Source organism: Ornithorhynchus anatinus, chromosome 19 (genome assembly GCF_004115215.2).
Source record: "Ornithorhynchus anatinus isolate Pmale09 chromosome 19, mOrnAna1.pri.v4, whole genome shotgun sequence".
Lineage (NCBI taxonomy): Eukaryota > Metazoa > Chordata > Mammalia > Monotremata > Ornithorhynchidae > Ornithorhynchus > Ornithorhynchus anatinus.
The window spans coordinates 21,589,537-21,610,834 of NC_041746.1; the positions used below are offsets into that span (position 1 = coordinate 21,589,537).

The following is a 21,298-nucleotide window of genomic DNA, read 5'->3' on the forward strand; positions in this document are numbered from 1 at the left end:
GTACAGAGTAAGCGCTTAACCAATACCATCGTTATTATTTTTTACTTTTTCCCCACATCCTTCCTCTGGCCTGCAACTCCCTGCCTCTATCTGGCAGATCACCATTCTCCGCCCTTTAAAACCTTATTAAAAAATCTCATCTCCTCCAAGAGGCCTTCCCGGGACTAAGCCCTCTATTCCCGTTTTCCCCCTTTCCTTCTCCCTCCTGCAACACCCTCACGTTTGCCCTCAGTCCCACAGTACTTTTGAACCTATCCACAATTGATTTATTTTAATATATTAATCTCCCCTTCTAGAATTGTAGAAGTGGGCAGGGGCGGGGCCTCTTGGTAGGCGCCCGATGGTTTAGTACACTGCTCTGCACCCGGCGAGTGCTCAATAAATACCCTGGATCGGTATTTTTAAAATACTCCTCTAGTGTTCACGAAATGGTCGTGCCAAGCTTCCCGATTAGGACCTCGACTCAGTAGGAGCTTTGTTTGGATTTGAGAGTGAGGGCCGCTAGTTCTCTACCAAAATTCGCTTGGTCTTTCTTACTTTGAATATAGTATCCAGGCATCCCCGCTCCAAACTAGGATTCCGATATCGTTCTGAGTTTGAGGGGCGCGTTCTCAGCTGAGAGATAGAAACCCACCCGGAAATCCCGATCCACGCTGGCGTTTGGCAGAGACGCTGGATTCTATGGGAGGGAAGCTCTCGGCCTTTCGAGGAGGGCGGATTCTAGCCCGGCTCATTTCCTGTTACCGGATAATAACGATGATAATAGTAATAACGTTGGTATTTATTAAGCGCTTACTATATGCAGAGCACCGTTGGAAGCGCTCGAGTAGATACAGGGTAATGAGGTTGTCCCACGTGAGGCTCCCAGTTAATCCCCATTTTACCGGTGAGGTGACTGAGGCCCAGAGAAGCGAAGTGACTTGCCCAAGTTCACACAGCGGACAAGTGGCGGAGCCGGGATTAGAACCCACGACCCCTGACTCCCAAGCCCGGGCTCTTTCCACTGAGCGCTTACTATATATCGAGCACGGTTTGAAGCGCTGGGATAGATACAGGCTAATCGGGTCGGACCCAATCCCTGTCCCACGTGGGGCCCACGGTCTCAATCCCCATTTTCCCACCGAGGTGCCCGAGGCCCAGAGAAGTGAAGCCACTCGCCCAGGGTCAGGCCCGGCAGACACGAGGCGGAGCCGGGATTAGAACTCGGCTCCTTCTGACTCCCGGGCCCGTCCTCTACCCCCTGGGCCCCCCTGCTTCCCGTTTCTAATCCTGGCTCTGCCACTTGTCTGCTGCGTGACCTTGGGCAAGTCTCGGCACTTCCCTGGGCCTCAGTCGCCTCGCCCGTAAAATGGGGTTTAAAACGGTGAGCCCCACGTGGGACGACCTGATTAGCTTGTATCTACCCCGGCGTTTAGTACGGTGCCCGGCACGTGGTAAGCGCTTAACAAATACCGTAAAAAAAACCCAAAAAAACTGCCGGTGATTACCGTGGATTAGATGCACGGGGTGTAACATAATTGAGCTCTGTAAAAAATCTGTTCGTTTCAGGTCTGATGTCGCCACGTGGCCTGTTCTTTTCCATTTTCCTTTGATAAAGCGATTCAGTGCTAATCCCTCAGAGGGCATCCGTTGACGAAGACGGGGACGCTAACGCCAATTCCCTCTTCTCCTTTAGTTTGGCAACGCGGTATCGAATACTCCCTTGAAACGGCGCAAGGTGACTTCTCAAGAAACGGACGCCGTACCTCTAAACTGCCCAAACTCCTACGAGAGCGTCATTCTCAACTGTCGGAGTATAAGGATAGGGACTCTGCGCAGGATGGTGGTCGAACCTGTAATTGTGAGTATGTCTTTAATCCATCCCCGGCTCTGGGCTACTGAAGGGGAGAAATGGCACCGGTGAGAGCCGGTTTGGGGTCTCATTGGCTTGAGTGGAGAGGTTCCTGCCTCACTGAAGAGAAATAATAATTATCATGGTATTTGTTAAGCGCTCGCTATGTGCCAGGCACCGTGCTAAGCACCGGGGCGGATGCAGGCGGATCGGGTTGGTCGCAGTCCCCGCCCCACGTGGGGCTCGAAGTCTCGATCCCCATTTGAGAGATGAGGGAACTGAGGCCCAGAGAGGTGAAGTGACTTGCCCGAGATCCCACAGCAGGCAAGCGGTGAAGCCGGGATTAGAACCCATGACCTTGCGACTCCCAGGCCCGGGCTCTAGCCACTACTCCCCGCCGCTTCCGGAGGGCCTCGGATGTAGACGGTAGTTGTTCTCCCCGAACGATGGTGAGCAGCGGGAAGGCTGGTATCCGTCTTAGGAGAGGCCGGGAATCATCCTGATGAGAAGCAGCCGTGGCTTAATGGCAAGAGAGTCGGAGGATGCGGGTTCTAATCCCGCCCCGCCACTTACCTGCTGTGTGACCTCGGGTGAGCCACTGGACTTCTCTATGCCTCAGTTCCTTCATCTGTAAAATGGGGATTAAGTCTCTGAGCCCCACGTGGGACAGCCTGATCACCTTATATCTACCCCAGCGCTAAGAACAGTTTTTGGCACGGAGTAAGCGCTTAACAGACGTCGTTATTATCATCATCGTCATCTCTCTCCACTCCGAGTAATTTGGGGAATTGCGTTTTTTCCGAGAGCCCAGGAATCACCCTCCCTCTCCACTCTGAGTAATTTGGGGGAGGTGATTTTTCCAGCACCGGCCTCTGCCTCGATGCGTCTGTCTTTCTAATTACAGTTGTGAGTTCAGATTTCCAAATCGGGTCAAGATATTGAGTATGGAGTAGGTCATCCCACCCTTCCACTTCCACCCGGTCCGGTGTCCGGCGAGTAAGACGATAAGTGCTGGTATCACGGGCCTGCGAGTCAGAAGGTCGTGGGTTCTAACCCCGGCCCCGCCGCTTGTCTGCTCCGTGACTTGGGGCAAGTCACTTCACTTCTCTGGGCCTCAGTTCCCTCATCTGTAAAATGGGGATGGAGACCGTGACCCCCCACGTGGGACAGGGACCGTGTCCAACCCGATTTGCTTGCATCCGCCCCGGCGCCCAGTACCGTGTCTGGCCTTTTGTAAGCACTTAACAAATACTAAAATTAGTATTATGAATGCGGTATTGGCGAGGGCCCACCGGACCACCCCAGCGTCTGTCTGTCGCGTGAGGAATTTGTTCCTGCGGGTCACCGGGCGACTGCTGGTCTCAACGGGGCCGAGGGAGAGTGGGCTTAAATTCGAGGACGGGGGGGGCCGAAGAGTGGGGTCCCAAGGGGGTTGGATTTAGGGGCATTAAATTGTCCGAACCCAACCGCGAAGGTGGATGCCCGGGAGGCCAGTCATCTCCCGGCGACCTCAACTCTACGGGCGTCTCCAACGGAAACCGAATCCGGGCCTCTGAACCGATAATGTGGCCCACTGAAGGCCTTGCCTGTGTTCTGATTAGCAATGCCTAGTTATATCCCGGCATTTCTGTAATTAACAGATAAAGGGGACGATATTAAAAAAAAAATTACCCTATAGAAGAGTTAGAGGATAAGAGCAACACTTGGTTCCAGTCAACTCAGAAAATCCTCTGATGCTGTAGAAGGATGCTATTCGTAAATGATAAAACCCGTCAACTCAAGAGTTCTTCCTTCCGAGGAACTCGGTGGCTTCGCGTGTAGAAAGAAGCGCAGCACTTTAAATAATAATAATAATGATGATGACGATGGTATTTGTTAAGCGCTTACTATGTGCCAAGCACTCTTCTAAGCACTGGGGCAGATACACGGTCATCTTTTCAAGCGAAGAGATGGACGAGAGGCTCCCTGCTAAGTAATAGTTTATGAAGGGAAGTATAATTTTGTGGTCCGGAGTGGTACTTAGCAAGGGAGTTGAATGTTGGAGAAAGAACCATACCAGATGGTAGGAATTGAGCTTATTTTAATTCACATGTTGTCTTCTGACACTGTGTAGTTATTCAGACGGCAGAAGAAGAAAGCTGGGTCTTTTTGTCCTCTGTAGACGTAATTTTGAAAGGACGGAACATCCGTCTAATTTACCCCTGTAGTCGGTTTGAGAAACTGAATAAATAGAGAAGCAGCGCGGGCTGGTGGAAAAAAAGCACCGGCCGGGGAGTCGGAAGGACCTGGGTTCCAATCCTGATTCTGCCACCTGTCTGCTGCCTGTCCTCGGGCAAGTCACGTCATTCTCCGTCCCTCACCTACCTCATCTGTAAAATGGGAGTAAAGACCGCGAGCCCACGTGGAACACGTACTGTGTGCACACTGATTATCTCGTGTCGACCCCAGCGCTCAGTACAGTTCCGGGCACGTAGTATTCGCCTAAATACCATCAAAAAAAAAAAAATGAGCATAAAGGGTAAGCTTTTATCCCCCAAGCCTGATTAAAATATTACTTAAAAATTGACCTTTAAACTTCTAAGACATATTCATTCATTCAATAGTATTTATTGAGCGCTTACTATGTGCAGAGCACTGTACTAAGCGCTTGGGATGAACAAGTCGGCAACAGATAGAGACGGTCCCTGCCGTTTGACGGGCTTACGGTCTGATCGGGGGAGACGGACGGACGAGAACAATGGCAATAAAGACATATATAACCTGAAGTTGTGATTTGCGGGGCGGGGCATTTTGACTCCTTGTTGGACCCTTAGTTCATAGAGCCCGTTAAAAGCTGAATCTTACGAAATGTAGGGAATTAGCTTCTATTTGGAGGTTGCCTGAAACCCAAATGCCCGAACCGTAGATCTCCTGTTTAGCGGTCAGGCATAAATATTGGGGTCGTTGGTACGTAGAGTCAGCGTCGAAGCAAGAAATAACGCTGTTCTATCTTTTACAGTTTTGTTTAGATTATATCAAGATCCGCCTGGAAGGTAAGAATCTTTTCCTTCTCTTTGATCCTCAAGATGCCAACTTTTTGCTGGGGATTGTTGTTCAGAGTAAAAGGTGCACTTTGGTAGCGTGAAAGAGATAATCTAGTCTGTTTACAGGCTGGATATGCCCAGGGTGAACGAGTCTCGATCCCTTTCTGCAGAGGGATGGAGCCCGCCTAGCCCCGGCGTTCGCTTCTTTCGGGAACCGTTCGTTCGTGCAGTGGTGTTCATCGAGCGCTTACGGCGTGCGGAGCGCTCTGCTGAGAGCTCGGAAAGTAAAGGTCGGCAACAGAGAGAGACGATCCCTGCCCAACGGCGGGCTCGCGGTCTAGAAGGGGGAGGCAGGCGACAAAACAGAAGTAGACAGGCATCAATAGACTGGTGGCTTCGTGGACAGAGGCCGGACCTGGGAGCCGGAGAACCCGGCTCCTCATCCCAGTTGTGCCTCTTGTCTGCTGGGTGGCCCTGGGCAAGCCTCTTCCCTTCTCTGGGCCCCAGTTATTTCATCGGCAGAATCGGGACTGAGATCGCCGAGCCCCGTGTGGGCCGTGGACTCTGTGCGAGCTTAGTCGCGCGGAGAAGTTAAGTGGCTTGCCGGGATTAGAACCCGCGGCCTCTGACTTTTTCCACTAAATCCCTCCGCTTCCCTGTCCTCCCTCTACTGAGACCGTGAGTCCCGTCTAGGGCGGGGGCCGTGAATCGACCTGATTATTTTATATCCCGGCGCTTAGCCCGGGCCCTCACACACAGTAAGGGCTTAAATAAAATGGTCGTCGTCATTTTCGTCGTCAGCGTGAAAACCGCGTTGACCTCCGCCGCGAGATGAAATCCGCGTTGTCTACGTTGTACCTGCCCGAGCCCTCAGTACAGTGCTCTGCGCGTAGTAAGCACTCCGTGAATACCGCCGAGTGCTCGATTGGCAGTCGTTTCTTTATCTTTAGTCGCTGTTCTCTTTAAGCCCTCACCGTGGGCTCCAAAGCACTCGATCTCGTCTGTCTCACCGCGGACCCCTCGCCCACGTCCTGCCTCCGGCCCGGACCGCCCTCCCTCTTCGTATCCCGCCAGACGGTGACTCTCCCCACCTTCGAAGCCTCCTCGAAGGCCCGTCTCCTCCAAGGGGCCTTCCCTGACCGAGCCCTCGCTTCCTCTCTTTCCACTCCCTTCCGCGTCGCCCCGACTTGTTCCTCTCATTCTTTCCCCCTCCCAACCCCACAGCACTCCCGCCCGTATCGTAATTAATGTATATGAACGGCCGTCTCCCCTCCTCTAGACCGTGAGGCTCCTTGCGGGCGGGGAATTTGTCTCCCAGCTTTTCCGTTGGACTCTCCCACCGGCTCTGTGAGCTGATCGATTGACGGAGGACCGTGGGACGCGTTTGCCGGCCGGCCGTTGTTTCACCGAGGCCATCGTTTTCCTTCCCAGAATCCGAGAGCGACACCCGGGAGATTAATTTGAAGACCTCGGAACTTACCAAATGTGAATGGTGCAGCGCCCGGAAGTTGCCGGTGGTGTTTCTACAGACGATACCAGCCGCCTGTCACAGCTTGAGAATTCAGCTGAAGATGAGTAAAGAGAAGGATAGCGTTTGGTACGATTGTAAAGGAGCAAGTAAGTGCCGGGGCGCGCGCGGCCGGGGGTAAGGAAGCGCGAATGTGTGGGGGACCTTTCCCCGCCTCAGGGAACTGACTGGGGACGTGCCGAGCTCCCGGAAGACGCCATTACTTCCTCGGCCTCTCAGGTTCACGGCAGCACGCCTGCAGATGGCCCCGTTAACAGTAATAATAATCATAATTATGGTATCTGTTAAGTGCTTGCCGTGTGACGGGCACTGTACTGAGCCGTGGGGCTGATAAGGCAAACCGAGATGGACACGGCCCCCGTCCCGCGTGGGGCTCGTGGTCTCGATCCCCGTTTTAGAGGCGAGGGGACTGAGGCACAGAGAAGTGAAGCGATCATAATAATGGTGGTATTCCTCAGGCGCCGACCGTGTGCCGAGCACCGTTCTAAGCACCGGGGTCGATACGGGATCGGTTGGACACGGACCCTGACCCGCGGAGGGTTCACGGTCCTGATCCCCATTTTACGCGTGAGGGAACTGAGGCCCGTAGAAGCCGTGACCTGCCCAGGTCACCCAGCGGACGAGTGGCGGAGCCGGGATTGGAACCCGGGTCCTGCTAACTCCGGGCCCCTGCCCTGTCCACTAGGCCGTACCTGTTTCTCACTCGTCTGTCGTGTGACCCTGGGCGAGTCGCCATCTGTAATTTCTTCTATTGTCTGTTTCCCCGCCTAGAATGTCAGTTCCTCGGGGTCAGGGATCACGTCTACCCACTCCGTTGAATTGAAGAAGCGGTGCGGGCCAGCGGAGAGAGCACGGGCCTGGGAGGCAGAGGACCTGGGTTCTAATCCCGGCTCTAGCACCTGCTCTGCCAGTTGCGGTGGGACCTCGGCAAGCCGCTTACCTTCCCTGCGCCTCCGTTTCCTCACCTCTAAAATGGGGATTTTTACGGGTTCTCCGGCCTCGCCGAGACTACTCGGGGCCGAGTCCAACCTAATGAACGTGTACCCACCCCAGTGCTAAGAACACTGTTGGACACATAGTGAGCGCTTAACAAGAGCCTTAAACCAAGCACACAAAGTGTTTAATACAGTGCTCTGAACACAATAAGCACTCGATACTATCGACTGATTGAGCGATAGAGCGTCCAGGATAATGCCAGGGTCGCCGGCTTGTGAGAGCCGGGAAGAATCTGGCCAGCGGAGAGAGTCCGACCTGGGAGTCAGAGGACCTGGGTTCTAATCCCGGCTCTGCCACTCGTCTGCTGTGTAGACCCTGGGCAAGTCACTTCACTGCGCCTCGGTCACCTCGTCTGTAAAATAGGGATTAAAATCTGCGGCACGGGGGACCGTGTCCATCGCGATTACCTTGTATCTGACCCGGCGCTTAGTACAGCCCTTCGCATTTCAGAGTTTTCCAAAGCTCGGGCTGGGGGCCGTTAGTTTTTTCTCTTTTACTTCTCCTCGTAATATCGAACGCTCTACGAACGCATTACGGATTTCTCGACTCATTCCTTTTCAGATCCAGAAGAGCAGTACATCATTCTGATCTTTGAAACGGGCCTCGATACTCAGGCAAATATGGTTTTCGAAAATATCATCAACGACATCGGCATCAGAAATAATGTTTCAGATTTCTTTGAGAAAATTTCCTTTAAGGTAGCCAATGGTAGACTCGTTGCTTTTACAAAAACCTTTGAAGAAGTCTCCAAAGGAAATTCTGCACAAAAGGAAAACAAAATCAAAAACGTAATTTACTTTTTGTTTTGCGAAATATATCCATCCTACAGAAAGCTACTTCGATCGCGTCTCGGACTTCCGAGTCTCGGCCGGGTGCATGGTTTTGGGATCTCATTTTCCAAATTAGCGGGTCGTAACGGGATTTAGTTAACGAGCCGGAATTGGCCTCTTTGCGGACGAGTACCGTAGTCGTCATCTCTGTTGAGGAGGGTTCGAGAAACGCGGGAAGCCTGAGAGCTAGGGACATATTTTCAAGAACCAGGCGTGAGGGATTGTTGATTTTCGGGTTTGGCTTTCGTTTCCTCTTTCAGAGCTTTCGGAAGTGGGAAGATATAGAGCTCCGGTCTTCCCTCTCTCTCTTCTTTTCCTCCGTACCCTGGTCCCGCTCTGGGTCTTTTTCCAGTTACTTGGCTGACTTGTTTACCTTACTTCTCCCGTTCTTCCGTCTCCATCTCTTTCATTTCTCAGGATGCCCCTTCCCCTTCTTCCCCCTTCCCTCTATATTCTGTACTCCTTAGCTCCTGCCCCTTTTCGACGTGATCTTTCAGATGTGGGTCTCTCCCTACCCGCCCGTTCTCTGTTTGCTTTTTTTCTCGTTTGCCTTTCCTCTCTTGTCCGCCTTGTTCGGCTGTTTCTCCATCTCGCCGCCCACCTGCCCTTTTTCACCTCACCTCTGGCCACTTTGGCGCAGTCGGTTCATTTTGTTCTCGCTTCCTCCTCATCACCTTCCTTTGATCCCCAGCCCGCTTTCTCGTACACTCCCCTCCTTTTCCGCTTGTCAAGGGGAGATTTTTTAGCACCTGGGAACATGGCATCCCGGGATTTTTCTCCTTCCTGTACAGCAGTGTACTTGAGTGTGGAGTTGGAGATGGGAAGCTATTAAATTTTCATTAGTTAAAAGCGGGATTTTCGGAAACATTAGTGGAAACTGCACAGCATCCCCAGCTTCTCTCTGCGTATTTTGTTTTGTGACGGAATAAATCATTTTGGGGGACTTCGGGGGGTATAATAATCGGTCGGTGGTATTTTTCACGTTGGACTCCAAAGGGAAGAGTACGATGAGATGACCTTAAGGTCCCTATAAGCCCGATATCTATAATTAGCAACAGCTAATATTTACTGACCGTCAACTAGGCGAAAGATACTGGATTGAACGCGCAGCCCCGTATTTAAGGGCCCACAGAAAATAACCCTGTCTTTCAGAGCTGTAGATCAAGGTTTATCTCCCAGGGAAACGGAGATTCTGGTTGAAATGGAAATGACATTTATGCAGGGCTTTGGGTCGGTTTTAAGCGTTCTTCTCGCTGTTGGTTTTCACGGGCGTTTGACGCATTCTGCCAATTGAAACGCTTACCGGTTACTGATAAAAACCGGAAATGTTCATGTTTGGAAATGATGCGTCTTCTTTTTCTCTACAAGGTTGTATTTGAATCCAAAATGCAATTACGGAATACAACGTCACAGTTTCAGTTTTTTGACGATGAGGACGAAATCGGAGAGCCACACAATGTGTTTATTGGTCCTGTTGAAAAGTGAGATCATTTTTTTGGACTCTCGTACGCCCCTCCGTTATTTTCCGCTTGTCACAATATGAATTTTTTTTTTCAGATTGATAGTATACCCACCACCTCCAGCTAAAGGAGGCATCTCTGTGACTAATGAAGATCTCCATTGTCTAAATGAAGGAGAATTTTTAAATGATGTTATTATAGATTTTTATTTAAAGTAAGTTAATTTCATACTGGCTCTTTGTTCGACCGCAATCACAGCTGTTCTCGAAATGTCTGTTGCTTTCTACCTGTCCTGTCCCCTTTGGCAGTCACTAAGCCGTTCGTCTCCAGTCGTCGTAGCGGAACTGGTAGCGGAGCACGTAGATGGAGTCTGTGCTCGGCCGGAAAGTGGGTCAGGCTTAAAAAATACTTACAAACCCAGTACGCGTCTAGGCAGACGTCGCGAGGAGCACGTGCGTGCTGGAGGTGGCTGATGGGGGTTTATCTGACTCGGGACGACGGGCGTCGTTCGTTCAGTCGTATCTACTGAGCGCCTACGGTGCGCAGAGCATTGTGTTCTGTGCGCCGTAACGGTGAACGGACACGTTCCCTGCGTTTCGGGGAGGTCCGTGGGATTCCAGGAGTGTCCTGACTCCGGGGAGAACTGTGGTCTGTCCTCTTTGGGAAGGGACGGGGTTTCCGCCCCGGGGGACCGGTCGAGAGGGGACGGAGGCGGGAGAGGCCAGCGTGAAGTACAGCTTGGGCGGAAAGAAGAGAGGGACGGGGGGAAATAGCACGGGAAGAGAGCTGTTCAGAAATGAGGGCGTGCTGCCGACGGGGAGTTTTCCCTGGAGCCGGAAGAGCACGGGAGGCGAATGGAGCGTTGCGTTATCGTACGGCGGAGGGAGACGCCGGCCGAGCGACGCCTCTAGAAGACGAGCTGCGCGGCAGCGGATGTGGTGTAGATTGGAGGTAGGAGAGGCTGGTAGCGGGGAGACCAGCGAGGAGGCCGCTTTGATAGTCTAGCTCCGCTGTGAAGAGATTTTTTTTAGCTTGCTGGGTGAATCGGGGAGGCGCGTAGGAAGAAGCGGCAAGATGTGGCAGGAGGTTGAATTTGAGAGTTGCGAGCGGAGAGTGGAGAATAACGCCAGGGTTGCGGGCTTGTTAACCACAGATGGGAAATTGAGGAGGACCAGCGGGCTTGGGGAGACGGATGAGTAGTTTAGGGTTTGAGGTCGCAGCCCGAGGGTGGTGCGCTTGCTAGTTAGACGAGAGGCAGATTTGGGAATCAGCCACCCGGAGGAGACAGCTCTTCCCGAGAAAACAAAGAGCTCCTACTGCATCGTGAGTGAAAATACCGTTTTCCTTTCACCCCCGGGGTCAGTCGATCAGTCCGTGGGATCTGAGTGATCGCTGTCCTATTCTCTACAAAAGATAGCTGAACGATGAATGGTATTCATGTAGCATGTTCTCTGTGCCGAGCACTGCCCTAAGTGCTGGGCAGAGTACGGTACAACAGAGTTGTTAGGCCGTGGGGCGCCTGGCACATAGTAAGCGTTTAACAAACGCTATTATTATTTTTTTTTTTTAGTAAGTACCATCCGATGATGAGAGTGACGACGAGCTCACGGTCTACCCGAGGCAGGGAGAGGGGCAGACGTTAGAATAGATTAGGGTAGAGTCGAAGAATATATGCATCGGTACTCTGGGTCTGAGGTGAATAGTTAATAATTGTGGTGTTTAAGTGCTTACTGTGTGCCAAGCAGTGTTCTGAGCGCCGGGGTAGATACAGGGTAAGCCGGTTGTCCCACGTGGGGCTCACAGTCTTAACCCCCATTTCACAGATGAGGTAACTGAGGCACAGAGAAGCTAAGCGACTTGCCCAGAGTCACGCGGCTGACAAGTGGCGGAGCCGGGATTAGAACCCACGACCCCCGACTCCCAAGCCCCGGCTCTTTCCACTAGGCCACGCTGCTTCTCCGTTTAAGGGCCGTACAGCCAAATGCCTAGTTGACGCAGGGGAGGGGAAAACGGGAAATAAAGGGCTTGGTCCGGATGTCCCTTTTGGGGAGATACGATATAAGGTGGGCAGAGGGGAGGATGTTCCGGGCCCCGGGGAAGACGTAAGCAAGAGGGCAAGGGTGGGATAGAGATGGAGGTACAGAGACTAGGCCGCCGTTCAAGGAGCGGAGTGCGCGGGTTGGGTTATAGTAGTAGGTCAGCGAGGTTAGGTAGGAGGGAGAACTGATCGCGTCCCTCAAAGCCGAGGGTAAGGGGTGATCGGAAGCAGAGGTGGACGGGCAGGCAGCCGTCTTTTGAGGAATGGGGGGATAGGGGCGGAACGGTTTTTCAGGAGAATGATCCAGGCAGCGGAGTTGAAGTGTGGACCGGAGAGAACGCGGGGACGTCAGCGAGGAGCCTGATGCCGTGGGAGTTAAGACGGAAAATGCCGAGCGCTTGGATCGGCATGGGATAGAGAGGCAAGGGCAGATGCTAGAGATGTTGCGAAGTTATCTGACGGTATTTTGTGTCAGATTGAGGCGCTCGGTACCGTGCTCTGCACAAAGGAAGCGCTCAGGAAATACGGTCGAATGGGTGACCGAATGTGTGGGTTGAAGGAGATACCCGAGTCGAGGATAATGCCATGGTTAGGGGCTTGTACGACAGGGAGGATGGTGTTGGTGGGATCTACGGTCATGGGGACGGGTTTGGGGGGGAAGATGACACTTTAAGTTCGAGGTGTCAGCAGGACATCCAAGGGGGAAGCGTGAGAACGCGGAAAAGGAGAGAGGTTCGAGCCGGAGAGGTAGATTTGGGAATCCTCCGTGTCGCGGTGGGAATTGGAGCCTCGGGAGCAAATGAGTTCTCTTAAGGGGGCAGGTGTGGGCGGAGATGAGAAGGGGACTTAGAACCGAGCCGTGAAGGACCCCCGCAGTCAGAGGGTTGGAGGCGGAGGAGGCTGTGAAAGAGACCGCGAAGCGGCGACCGGAGAAATAGGAAAATCAGGAGAGGACGGTATCGTTGAACCCACGGTTAGAGACGCCATCTCCACCTGGTTGCATTTTCTTGATATGTATTTGCAAGTCTCAATCGCACTTTGCTTTGAGTGAAATGGGGATTTTCTTTTAATTTTCTTGAGCTACAAGTGTTTAAATTTATCTTAATCGGAGAGTGAGAGGCTACGACAGACTCTCTGTTCAAAGGTGACCCTGCTGATGGTGGACTTTCATTCCCGTGTGGGTTGGGGCTAGGAAGAAGGAAAGAGAGGGAAAAAAAAAATACCCCAAACAAACAAGAAACCCTTCAGTTAAGTTTTCGCACCACACACACAGAAAGATAGTCGGAAAATTTTCTAATCCCTTGTCCACAAGGGACTATAATGTGTTCTCAGGTAGGGCAACTCGGACACCGAGGGGTCGACTGAAAAATCACTCCCGTCTCTTGAGCAAATGGGAGCTCCCTGCGTGTAAAAGTTTTCCTTTTACGACAGGGAGAGGATGTCAGGGGGCCAGGAAGGTGATGTACGTTTCCCGAAGTGGAAGACGGGAGCTCACCTTGTGAGGTGGTTAACGAGCACGTGTAGTAATGGTTTTTAGGCGCTCACTGAGTGCAGAGGTGGAGGAAGAGTTCGCCAGCAGACAGAATATGAAAGATAAAGTAATAGGAATACAAAGTACCAGAAAAGGCAAAATTCAGAGAGCCAAATGTTAGGGGGAAAGGAGCCCTGGAGAGGCCTCGGGGGGTGCTGCCATCTTGGTCTTTGGAGGGCCGGGGGCTGTGGGGATCTCTCTCGGGGCCCGTGAGGCCCACGGGTCACTCCCTTCCCGCGAATCGTCACCATCCAAGCTTTCCGGAGTTGGAAAGTGTGAAATCCCTCCCGGTGCAGCGGGCCCAGGGAATGTCTGGAAGGGTTGGAAAGGCGTCTTAGCCTGGGCCAGATGGGGGTGCCGCTGGGCCGTCCGGTTGCAACTCGCATCCCCGCGTCCGCCGGGCAGCAGCTTCAGGCTCTGATTGCTGAACGGACGGCCCGTCTCCTCCCTCGGGAGACGCAGTTGTGCTTCTCGACTCGTTCTCTGAATCGCCGTGGAACGCGGCAGCTGGCCGGTCGGCTCGTCCCCTGTTAGGTTTTAGGGGAGGGGAGGAATTCCTTCCCCAAAATTCAGCAGTTGCGGCGGGACGTTGCCCAGGCCTCTCTGTACCTTTCCCTTCCCTTTCCCCCCACTTCTCATCCAGGCCCCTCCTGTTCAACGCAGCTAAAACATCCCCCGGGGAAGCGTAGTCTAAATCGTGGAGATTAGGGATCTGCTGGTCGTCCTCTTCTCCAAGCGAGTCGGGCTTCTCTGTCGTTATCCTGAGTTAGTGAGGATCACTGGGAATGTGTTTTCTCCGCTAGGTATTTAGTGCTCGAAAAACTGAAGAAAGAAGATGCTGACAGGATTCATATATTCAGCTCCTTTTTTTATAAACGCCTTAATCAGAAGGAGAGGAGAAATCTTCACGAAACTCCAAATCTCTCGTAAGTCAGATCCTTGGGAAAAGAGGCCCACCCAGGCCGAGCGTAATTAACCCGAGTCACTTTTTTAAAATCGATTAGGAAGCTATAATTAACTCGTGACGTTTCACCGCTAATTTGGGGGTGGAACCCATTGGGGCCTGGAGGAAATAATAATAATAATTATTCTGTGTGTGTGTGTAATAAGAATAATAATATTAATAGAAACTGGAGTATTTAACAGCTTAGTCAGGTGCCAGGCACAGTTCTAAGCACTGGGATGGATAAATGGGCTGCCTACTATTCGCCTAAACCAGGGGCAGAAGGTGTGGAGGCCAGTGAGGAACTTTGACCCGAGTGATTCTGAGAAATGTTCTAGAGGAAAAGTTGAAAGGCTAGAGGTGGATGGAAGGTAAATGAAGGAAAAAGATTCTGCTAAATATTGCTACTTTTAACGCTTCTGTGGGATCCATTAAATCCAGACCTTCATTCATTTAAATTACCTTTGGGCATAAGACGGTAGAGGTCTTTTCGAGTGTTGAAAAATGTTTTAATTTTGTCTCTCGCCGTCATCTTACAGAATTCAGCAGAAGCGACACGGACGAGTGAAAACTTGGACTCGCCACGTGGATATTTTTGAGAAGGATTTTATTTTTGTTCCCCTGAATGAAGCGTGAGTAGGGATTTTCTTTTTCTCATTTGTAATGTTTTGGGCAGACTTGCTTGGAAAATGAGCTTAGAAGTCACTCAGAGTTTTTTTTAGAAATAGCACATTGTAAAGCTCCAAAAGATGGCATGTAGGATATTTGTGCTTTCTTTTTTAAGGAAGTTTCCTGAAAAACGGGAATCCCACGGAACGTCCACAGAATTGTGGCCGAAGGTACAACTGCCCGGCCAGATCCTGTTGCCCGGTCAACCAAAAAGTCCCAAAATTCCGACCTGTACTCAAAAGGGGGTGATTTATTCCCCTGGTAGGACCCGACCCTTTATTTTTTAGAAGTGTTGATTTCCAAAACTTAAAAAAGCAAATTATTTAGGTATTTATGTTTGTAGCTTTGCCCCCCCCCCCCCGCCCCCGGCCATGTCAGTGCAACAGAAGATAGTCTTCGGGGGAGTGTGTGTGCATATATGTGATTGCCTTTTGCGGTCCCACCGCGGTAACGGCGTCCTCAAACGTAAACCGCGGATATATCCGCGTCGTGGGTGGTGTGGAGCTGTGCTGGACGTCCTAGTCTCCGAGCAGGTCTGGTGATTAATAAGAGGTCGATTCCCCTTTTTAAGACTCTTTAGATCGAGCCGGGTGTTTTCAGAGAAATAGAAAGTAAAGGACGGACCCGATGCCTCTCTCCGTCTTTTGACAGTGAAGCGATTCGGCCGTTTTCAAAGCTTGGTCACTGGAGAGGCGTGACTGCTTTTGTGTCTCTCTTTGCAGCGCCCACTGGTTTTTGGCAGTGGTTTGTTTCCCCGGCCTGGAAAAACCTAAATACGAACCCAACCCTCAGTACCGTGAAAACCCCTCTCCCCAGTTGAAAGGTTTTCCAGCGGAGAGGGAGAGTTGTGCTCCGTCTCCTCTGACGAACGAAACGGACAGCGGTTCGCCCGGCTCGCCCGTCAAGCCCGTGCTGAGGAAAACGCTGAATAGAAAACTTGCTTCAACTTTAATGAACTCAAGTGCCGGAATTGAGGAGAACGAGTCACCCTCCCGAAGCGGTGCGGGGAACGGGAAGAGCAACTCGAGAAGAGTAAATCGGACTGACGGTGAAAGCGAGGAACTTAAAAAAATAGAATCGCCTTGTCACAAAGGTGATAATAGGACTAAAGATGAAAATGGTAGGCAGAGTGAATATTCATCACCATTACAACGCGCCGGTAAGTATTCCGTTTTTTTCTTTTTGAAGTGCAAAAAGCAAGGAGATTCAAAATACATGTCATGCGGTTAAAACCTTCAGTTAAGGCCCCCGAATGAATGCGCCTCTGAAAAAATTGGATCGGAAATGCCTGAAAATATTTAGAGATGTTCAGATTTTTCTTAGAGATCATTTGCTGCTGAAGGAGTCACACGTATAAGGAAGACCTGGATTTTTTTTGCACTCTCTTTCATTAAAAAAAATAATATTTTAATGGTACAGTGTGTGGAATTTGCAGGGAAGATATTTTAGGAAACAAGTGTCAGGCATGTTTTTTGGGGGTTTTTTGGAAATCTGAAGTATTGCTTTGGTTTTAAGAGTTCACCGTCCAGTTATATTTTTGTACGGATTGGTTCGGAGGAGAAGAGGTTCCTTCGAGACGCCACTTGCACTCACCTCTACCAGTATTTCTTCCTCCCTCAGTGATCGGGATAGCAGTCAATATCTCGTGATTGCAGTGGTCAGGTGAGGGTCCTCAGGTTCCCCGGTGGCTCCGGCGGGAGGCCTAAGATATCTTGAAGCCGGGGCAGAGCGGGAAAACTGGCCAGTTCAGAATTTGGGCACTTGAGGTGTGGCTTTGGAGAGCATCAGCTCGGAAATTGAGGGGTGGTGGCCACCCGGTCTTAGCCTCTGAGGCCGACCGGAGCCAGGCAAGCGTGCGGTGAGAGACATCTTGTCTAGTCTGGTTCTTCCGGCCCGAAGACTTAGCTACACGACGCTCCGTGTAAACGACGTCTGCCCGCGGCGACTCGCCTACGTGGAGAGAAGCAGCACGGGGTAGTGGATAGAGCACGGGGGTCAGAAGGTCAAGGGTTCTAACCCCCGCTCCACCACTTGTCTGCGGTGTGACCTTGGACGAGTCATTTCACTTCTCCGAGTCTCAGTTATCCGTACGATGGCGATGGGGACCCTGTCCAGCACTATTCGCTCGCATCCACTCCAGCACTTAAGTACCGTGCTCGACCCGTAATAAGCGCTTAGCAAATACCGTAATTATTAACCGTTATTATCAGTCCTCAGACCGGCGAAAGAGCAGCAGGCCTCTGGCCAAAAGCTCCAACGTCTCTGTTTTATCGTTCCGTCGTACTCTCCCAAGCTGTCGATACGGTGCTCTGCGCTAGGTAAGCTCTCGATGAATACCATGGATTGATTGATTTTTCGTGATTTATCATGGCAGAGAGTCCCAACCCTCCTTGGGAGTGTCCGATTGGGTCCCGGGCAGGGAATCTGCCCGGAGCCCCAATTGGTAATAATAACAATAGTAATAGTAATAATAATAATGGTACTTGTTAAGCGTTCACTATGCCAAGCACCGTTCCGAGCGCCGGGGTAGATGCAGGGTAATCGAGTTAAGCTTCTATCCCCTTTTTTACACTGAGGTCCGCCCAGAGGAGCGAAGTGACTTGCCCTTGGTCACACAGCAGCTGTGTGATGGAACCGGGATGAGAAGCCGGGTCCTTCCGACTCCCAGGCCCGGCTCTCGCCACTAAACCCCGCTGCTTGTCAGTCCCGGGACCAAACGCAGGCCATCTCCAGGCCCGGGCAGCCTGGTGGCTTTTCCCGGCTTTCCGCTTTTCCCGTTTCCTTCCTCCCTTTCCCGTTGGATAGACCGCGGGCAGTCACGGCTGGATTTGAGGACAGCCTCCGCAGCTCTTCTTCTAGTCAGGTGGCCCTCCGATTCACAGTTTTGAGGGACTTGGATGGGGCTCCTGCCTCCCCCCCGTAGCAGAGAAGCAGCACGGCTTAGTGAAGGGAACGCGGACCCGGGAGTCGGAGAACGGCGCTTCTGTTCCCACCTCTGTCACTTGCCTGCTGGGTGACCCTGGCCGAGTCACTTCACTTCTCTGGGCCTCGGCTCCCTCCTCGGAACAGTGGGGATTCAATACCCGTTCGCCCTCCTACTTAGACTGTGAGTTCCTTGAGGAACCGGGGTTACCTTGGCCCAAAGTAGGCGTTTAACCAACGACAGTACTTACAGCAGTAATATTGTGGTTATTATGAACAATAGGGACGCTGGGGAAAGAGAGAGGGAAAATGCCGGTGGCTTCTAAAGATGCTAGTGGCTTGGGTTTTTGGAGGTCCCACTGCAGAAATGATAATAATAATGTTGGTATTTGTTAAGCGCTTATTACGTGCAGAGCACCGTTCTAAGCGCTGGGGTAGATACAGGGGAATGAGGTCCCACGTGAGGCTCACAGTCTTCACTCCCATTTTACAGATGAGGGAACTGAGGCGCAGAGAAGTGAAGTGACTTGCCCACAGTCACACAGCTGACAGGGGGTAGAGTCGGGATCATAGACCCGGGAAGAAACAGAAAATAGTGTCTCAGGGATCCTAGGGAACCTCACTGCAGACTTGGATTCCCCCCCCCCCCTTGCCTTCCCTGAGCAGCCCACTTTGAGGAACACGGCTACCCTTCCGTTCTGTCCGGTCACGCGGTTTAGAGAGCTAGGGGGGTTTCTGTTTAGAAGAGGAAATAAAATAAGCTTAATCAATCATGGGTATTAAGTGAGGGCCTACTGTGTGCAGAACGTGGAAACGTGGCCCCCAAAGAGCTCCCAGTCCAGAGGCTGCCATGAAAGTAGGTTGCCGAGAGGGAGAGATGGGAAAGTCTAAGGCTGGGTCCTTACGTGAGGAGGAAGTGGAGTCCAAAAAGCAGCGGGTACTTCCAGAATCATTAAGGAACCCCCCCCCCCCCCCCCCGGCGACATCAGAGAGGCAGCGTATCCGAGCGGAATGCCCGGGGAACTGGGAGTCAGTTCTTTCCCAGAGCGCAGCCCGAAGAGCACTAATAGTATAGTAATGGTATTTATTGAGCGTCCGCTAAATGCAGTGGACTGTAGTAGGTGGTTGGGAAATACAGGTGAAGCGCCAGACGTGTTCCCCACTCCCTTTAACGAGGGAGACGGATACAGAAATAATTCACGAGAAAGGGAATCAAAATAAAGAAAATCGAACGTTCCGTCAAAAATACATATAAACCCAAGCGCCAAGGATGAGCGGGATGCAAGAAGTACATATCTGCCAGAGACGGCTGGAGAGTTGATGTAATTGGGGCTGTCGATGATCGACTGGGAAAGCGGTGGGATTTTAGGAAGGCTTTTGAGGCGGAGAGGGTCGAGGTCCGGCCCATTTGGAGGAGAAGGGAATTCCGGGTTCCGGGGACGAGGGGAGCGGGCGGTCGGAGGCGGGTAGGACGGGAGCGCGGCGGAACCAGGAGGAGTTAATAGGGAGGGGGCTGGGAAGCAGCGGGGGATGAACGCCAGTAAGGAAGATGGAGGAACTGGAAGCCAGCGGCAGGGAGCCTGTCCTCGGCGCGGAGGGAAAGGGCCAGTCTTCGGTTGGACGTCGGGAGCCGCGTTCCCGGATTCCCGGAAGACGATCCGGGTCCCGTCGTGGAGTGTGGTTGGAAGGGGAGAGAGTCTGGGCGCGGGAAGGCCGGTTGGGAGTAGGAGAGGAGCCGAGAAGTGCAGTTGTGGAAATGTTGAGCTCGAGGCGGCGGTCGGCCCACCCCAGGGGAGATAAAGTCAGGGGGCGATGGGGGATTGGATAGCGAGTGAGAGGTCGGGGCCGGGGAGGTAGATGTGAGAGATATCCTCGGAGAAAGCGTAGCTGAAGCCGTTCAGTGGATGAGTTTCCCCAGGCGAGTGAGTGTGGAGGGAAGAGAGCAGAGGTCTCAGCTCCCATCTGGGTTAAAGCATTCCCCGCTCCGCCGTTGGACTCCTTCTGGGAAGCAGCCCGGTGTGGTGGATAGACCCCGGCCTGAGAGTCAGAAGGTCGTGGGTTCTGATCCCGGCTCCGCCACTCGTCTGCCGTGTGACCTCGGACGAGTCACTTCACCTCTCTGGGCCTCCGTTACCTCATCTGTAAAACGGGGATGGAGACGCCGAGCCCCACGTGGGACGGGGGACCGTGTCCAACTCGATTTGCTCGTATCCACCCCGTGCCTGGCACATAGTAGGCGCGTAACAAATACCGTCATTATCGCCATCTCTTCCAGTTGGTCCGGGTCGCGCACTGCCGCAGCCTGGAATCATCTTTGCTCGGCATCGGACAGAAAGGCACTCTAATATTTAATACTTCGTACGGCGTTTAACGAGCGCTCGTTATGTGCCGAGCCCTCAACTAAGCGCTCGGGAGGGTACGGTATAACAGAGCTGGCAGACACGTCCCCTGCCCACAGCGAGCTTAGGGTCTAGAGGGGGAGGCCGACAGGGATATAAGTAAGTTATGGATATTGGTTCGTTCATTCAGTCGTATTTACTGAGCGCTTTCTGAAAGGGGGCGGCAGACGGCGGAACAAGTAGTCGGGCGTCAGTACCGTCAGAATAAAGAAATGGAATCGTCGATATATACACGTCATTAATGAAATAGAATAACAAATGCGTACATATATACGCAAGTGCTGGGGGGCCGGGAGGGGGGTCGTGTACGTAAGCGTTGTGGGGCGCGTTGTGGGGCCGAGGGAGGGGTGGATGAAGGGAGCAGATCCGAGGGACGGGGAACGGGGCGGGAGAAGAGGAGACGAGGGCCTGGTCGGGGCGGGCTCCTCGGAGGAGATGTGCCTCCGGTGAGGCTTCCGAGGCCGGGGGAGCGATCGCCTGGCAGACGTGAAGAGGGGAGGGCCTCCCGGGCCGGAGGCGGGACGCGGGCAGGAGGTTGACGGCGAGATAGACGAGATGGAGGCGCGGCGAGTAGGTCGGCATTAGAGGAGCGGAGCGCGCGGGCCGGACGGTAGCTGGAGAGCAGCTTCGATTGGCGTCGAGGCCGCCGCGGCTTTTCAAACCTTACCGCTTCCCCTGCTGCTTTCTTCGTGGGCCCTCGCTCTTCGTTCCTCCGTAGCTCGCCTAACCGCCCTCCGTTCTCCCGCCTCCGCCTGCGGTGCTCACGTCGTTCCTCCGCCCCGGCCCGTCTCCGTCTCCGACCTTCAGAGCTCTCATTAAATCTCACCTCCTCCAGCAAGTCCTTCCCCGTTAGATCCCCACACTCCAGCTCGGCAGCCGCCCCTAGGAGGTACGCGTTAGCGGCCGAACGCAGAACGGGTAGTTCTCGGTTATTCTGATTGATTTCGGCATGTCGTCGTGGTGAACCGACTCTCGTCCCTAAGGGATCCTCCCTCTTCCACTCCTCGTCGATACCTTTTGAGTGGCCGTCTCCTCTTTTAGATCGTAAACTCCTTACGGGTAAGGGACCGTGCGTTTAATTTCCGTTTATACTCCCCCGCGCGCTCGACTCGGTGATTTGCAAGGAGT

General features: G+C 52.7%; 1 protein-coding gene across 1 annotated transcript in view; it reads left to right on the top strand.

Moving 5' to 3' along the window:
- The window catches only part of SENP6 (SUMO specific peptidase 6), a gene marked incomplete at its 5' end in the record, with an annotated part of 80,585 nt that overhangs the window by 48,759 nt on the left and 10,528 nt on the right, over positions 1-21,298 (top strand). The window contains 9 exons of the mRNA XM_029046960.2: positions 1,676-1,840; positions 4,830-4,863; positions 6,286-6,471; positions 7,940-8,166; positions 9,577-9,689; positions 9,766-9,882; positions 14,041-14,163; positions 14,720-14,812; positions 15,572-16,008. Of these exons, the coding sequence (XP_028902793.1) occupies positions 1,676-1,840; positions 4,830-4,863; positions 6,286-6,471; positions 7,940-8,166; positions 9,577-9,689; positions 9,766-9,882; positions 14,041-14,163; positions 14,720-14,812; positions 15,572-16,008 (1,495 nt within the window). The remainder of the gene's footprint in view (positions 1-1,675; positions 1,841-4,829; positions 4,864-6,285; positions 6,472-7,939; positions 8,167-9,576; positions 9,690-9,765; positions 9,883-14,040; positions 14,164-14,719; positions 14,813-15,571; positions 16,009-21,298) is intronic.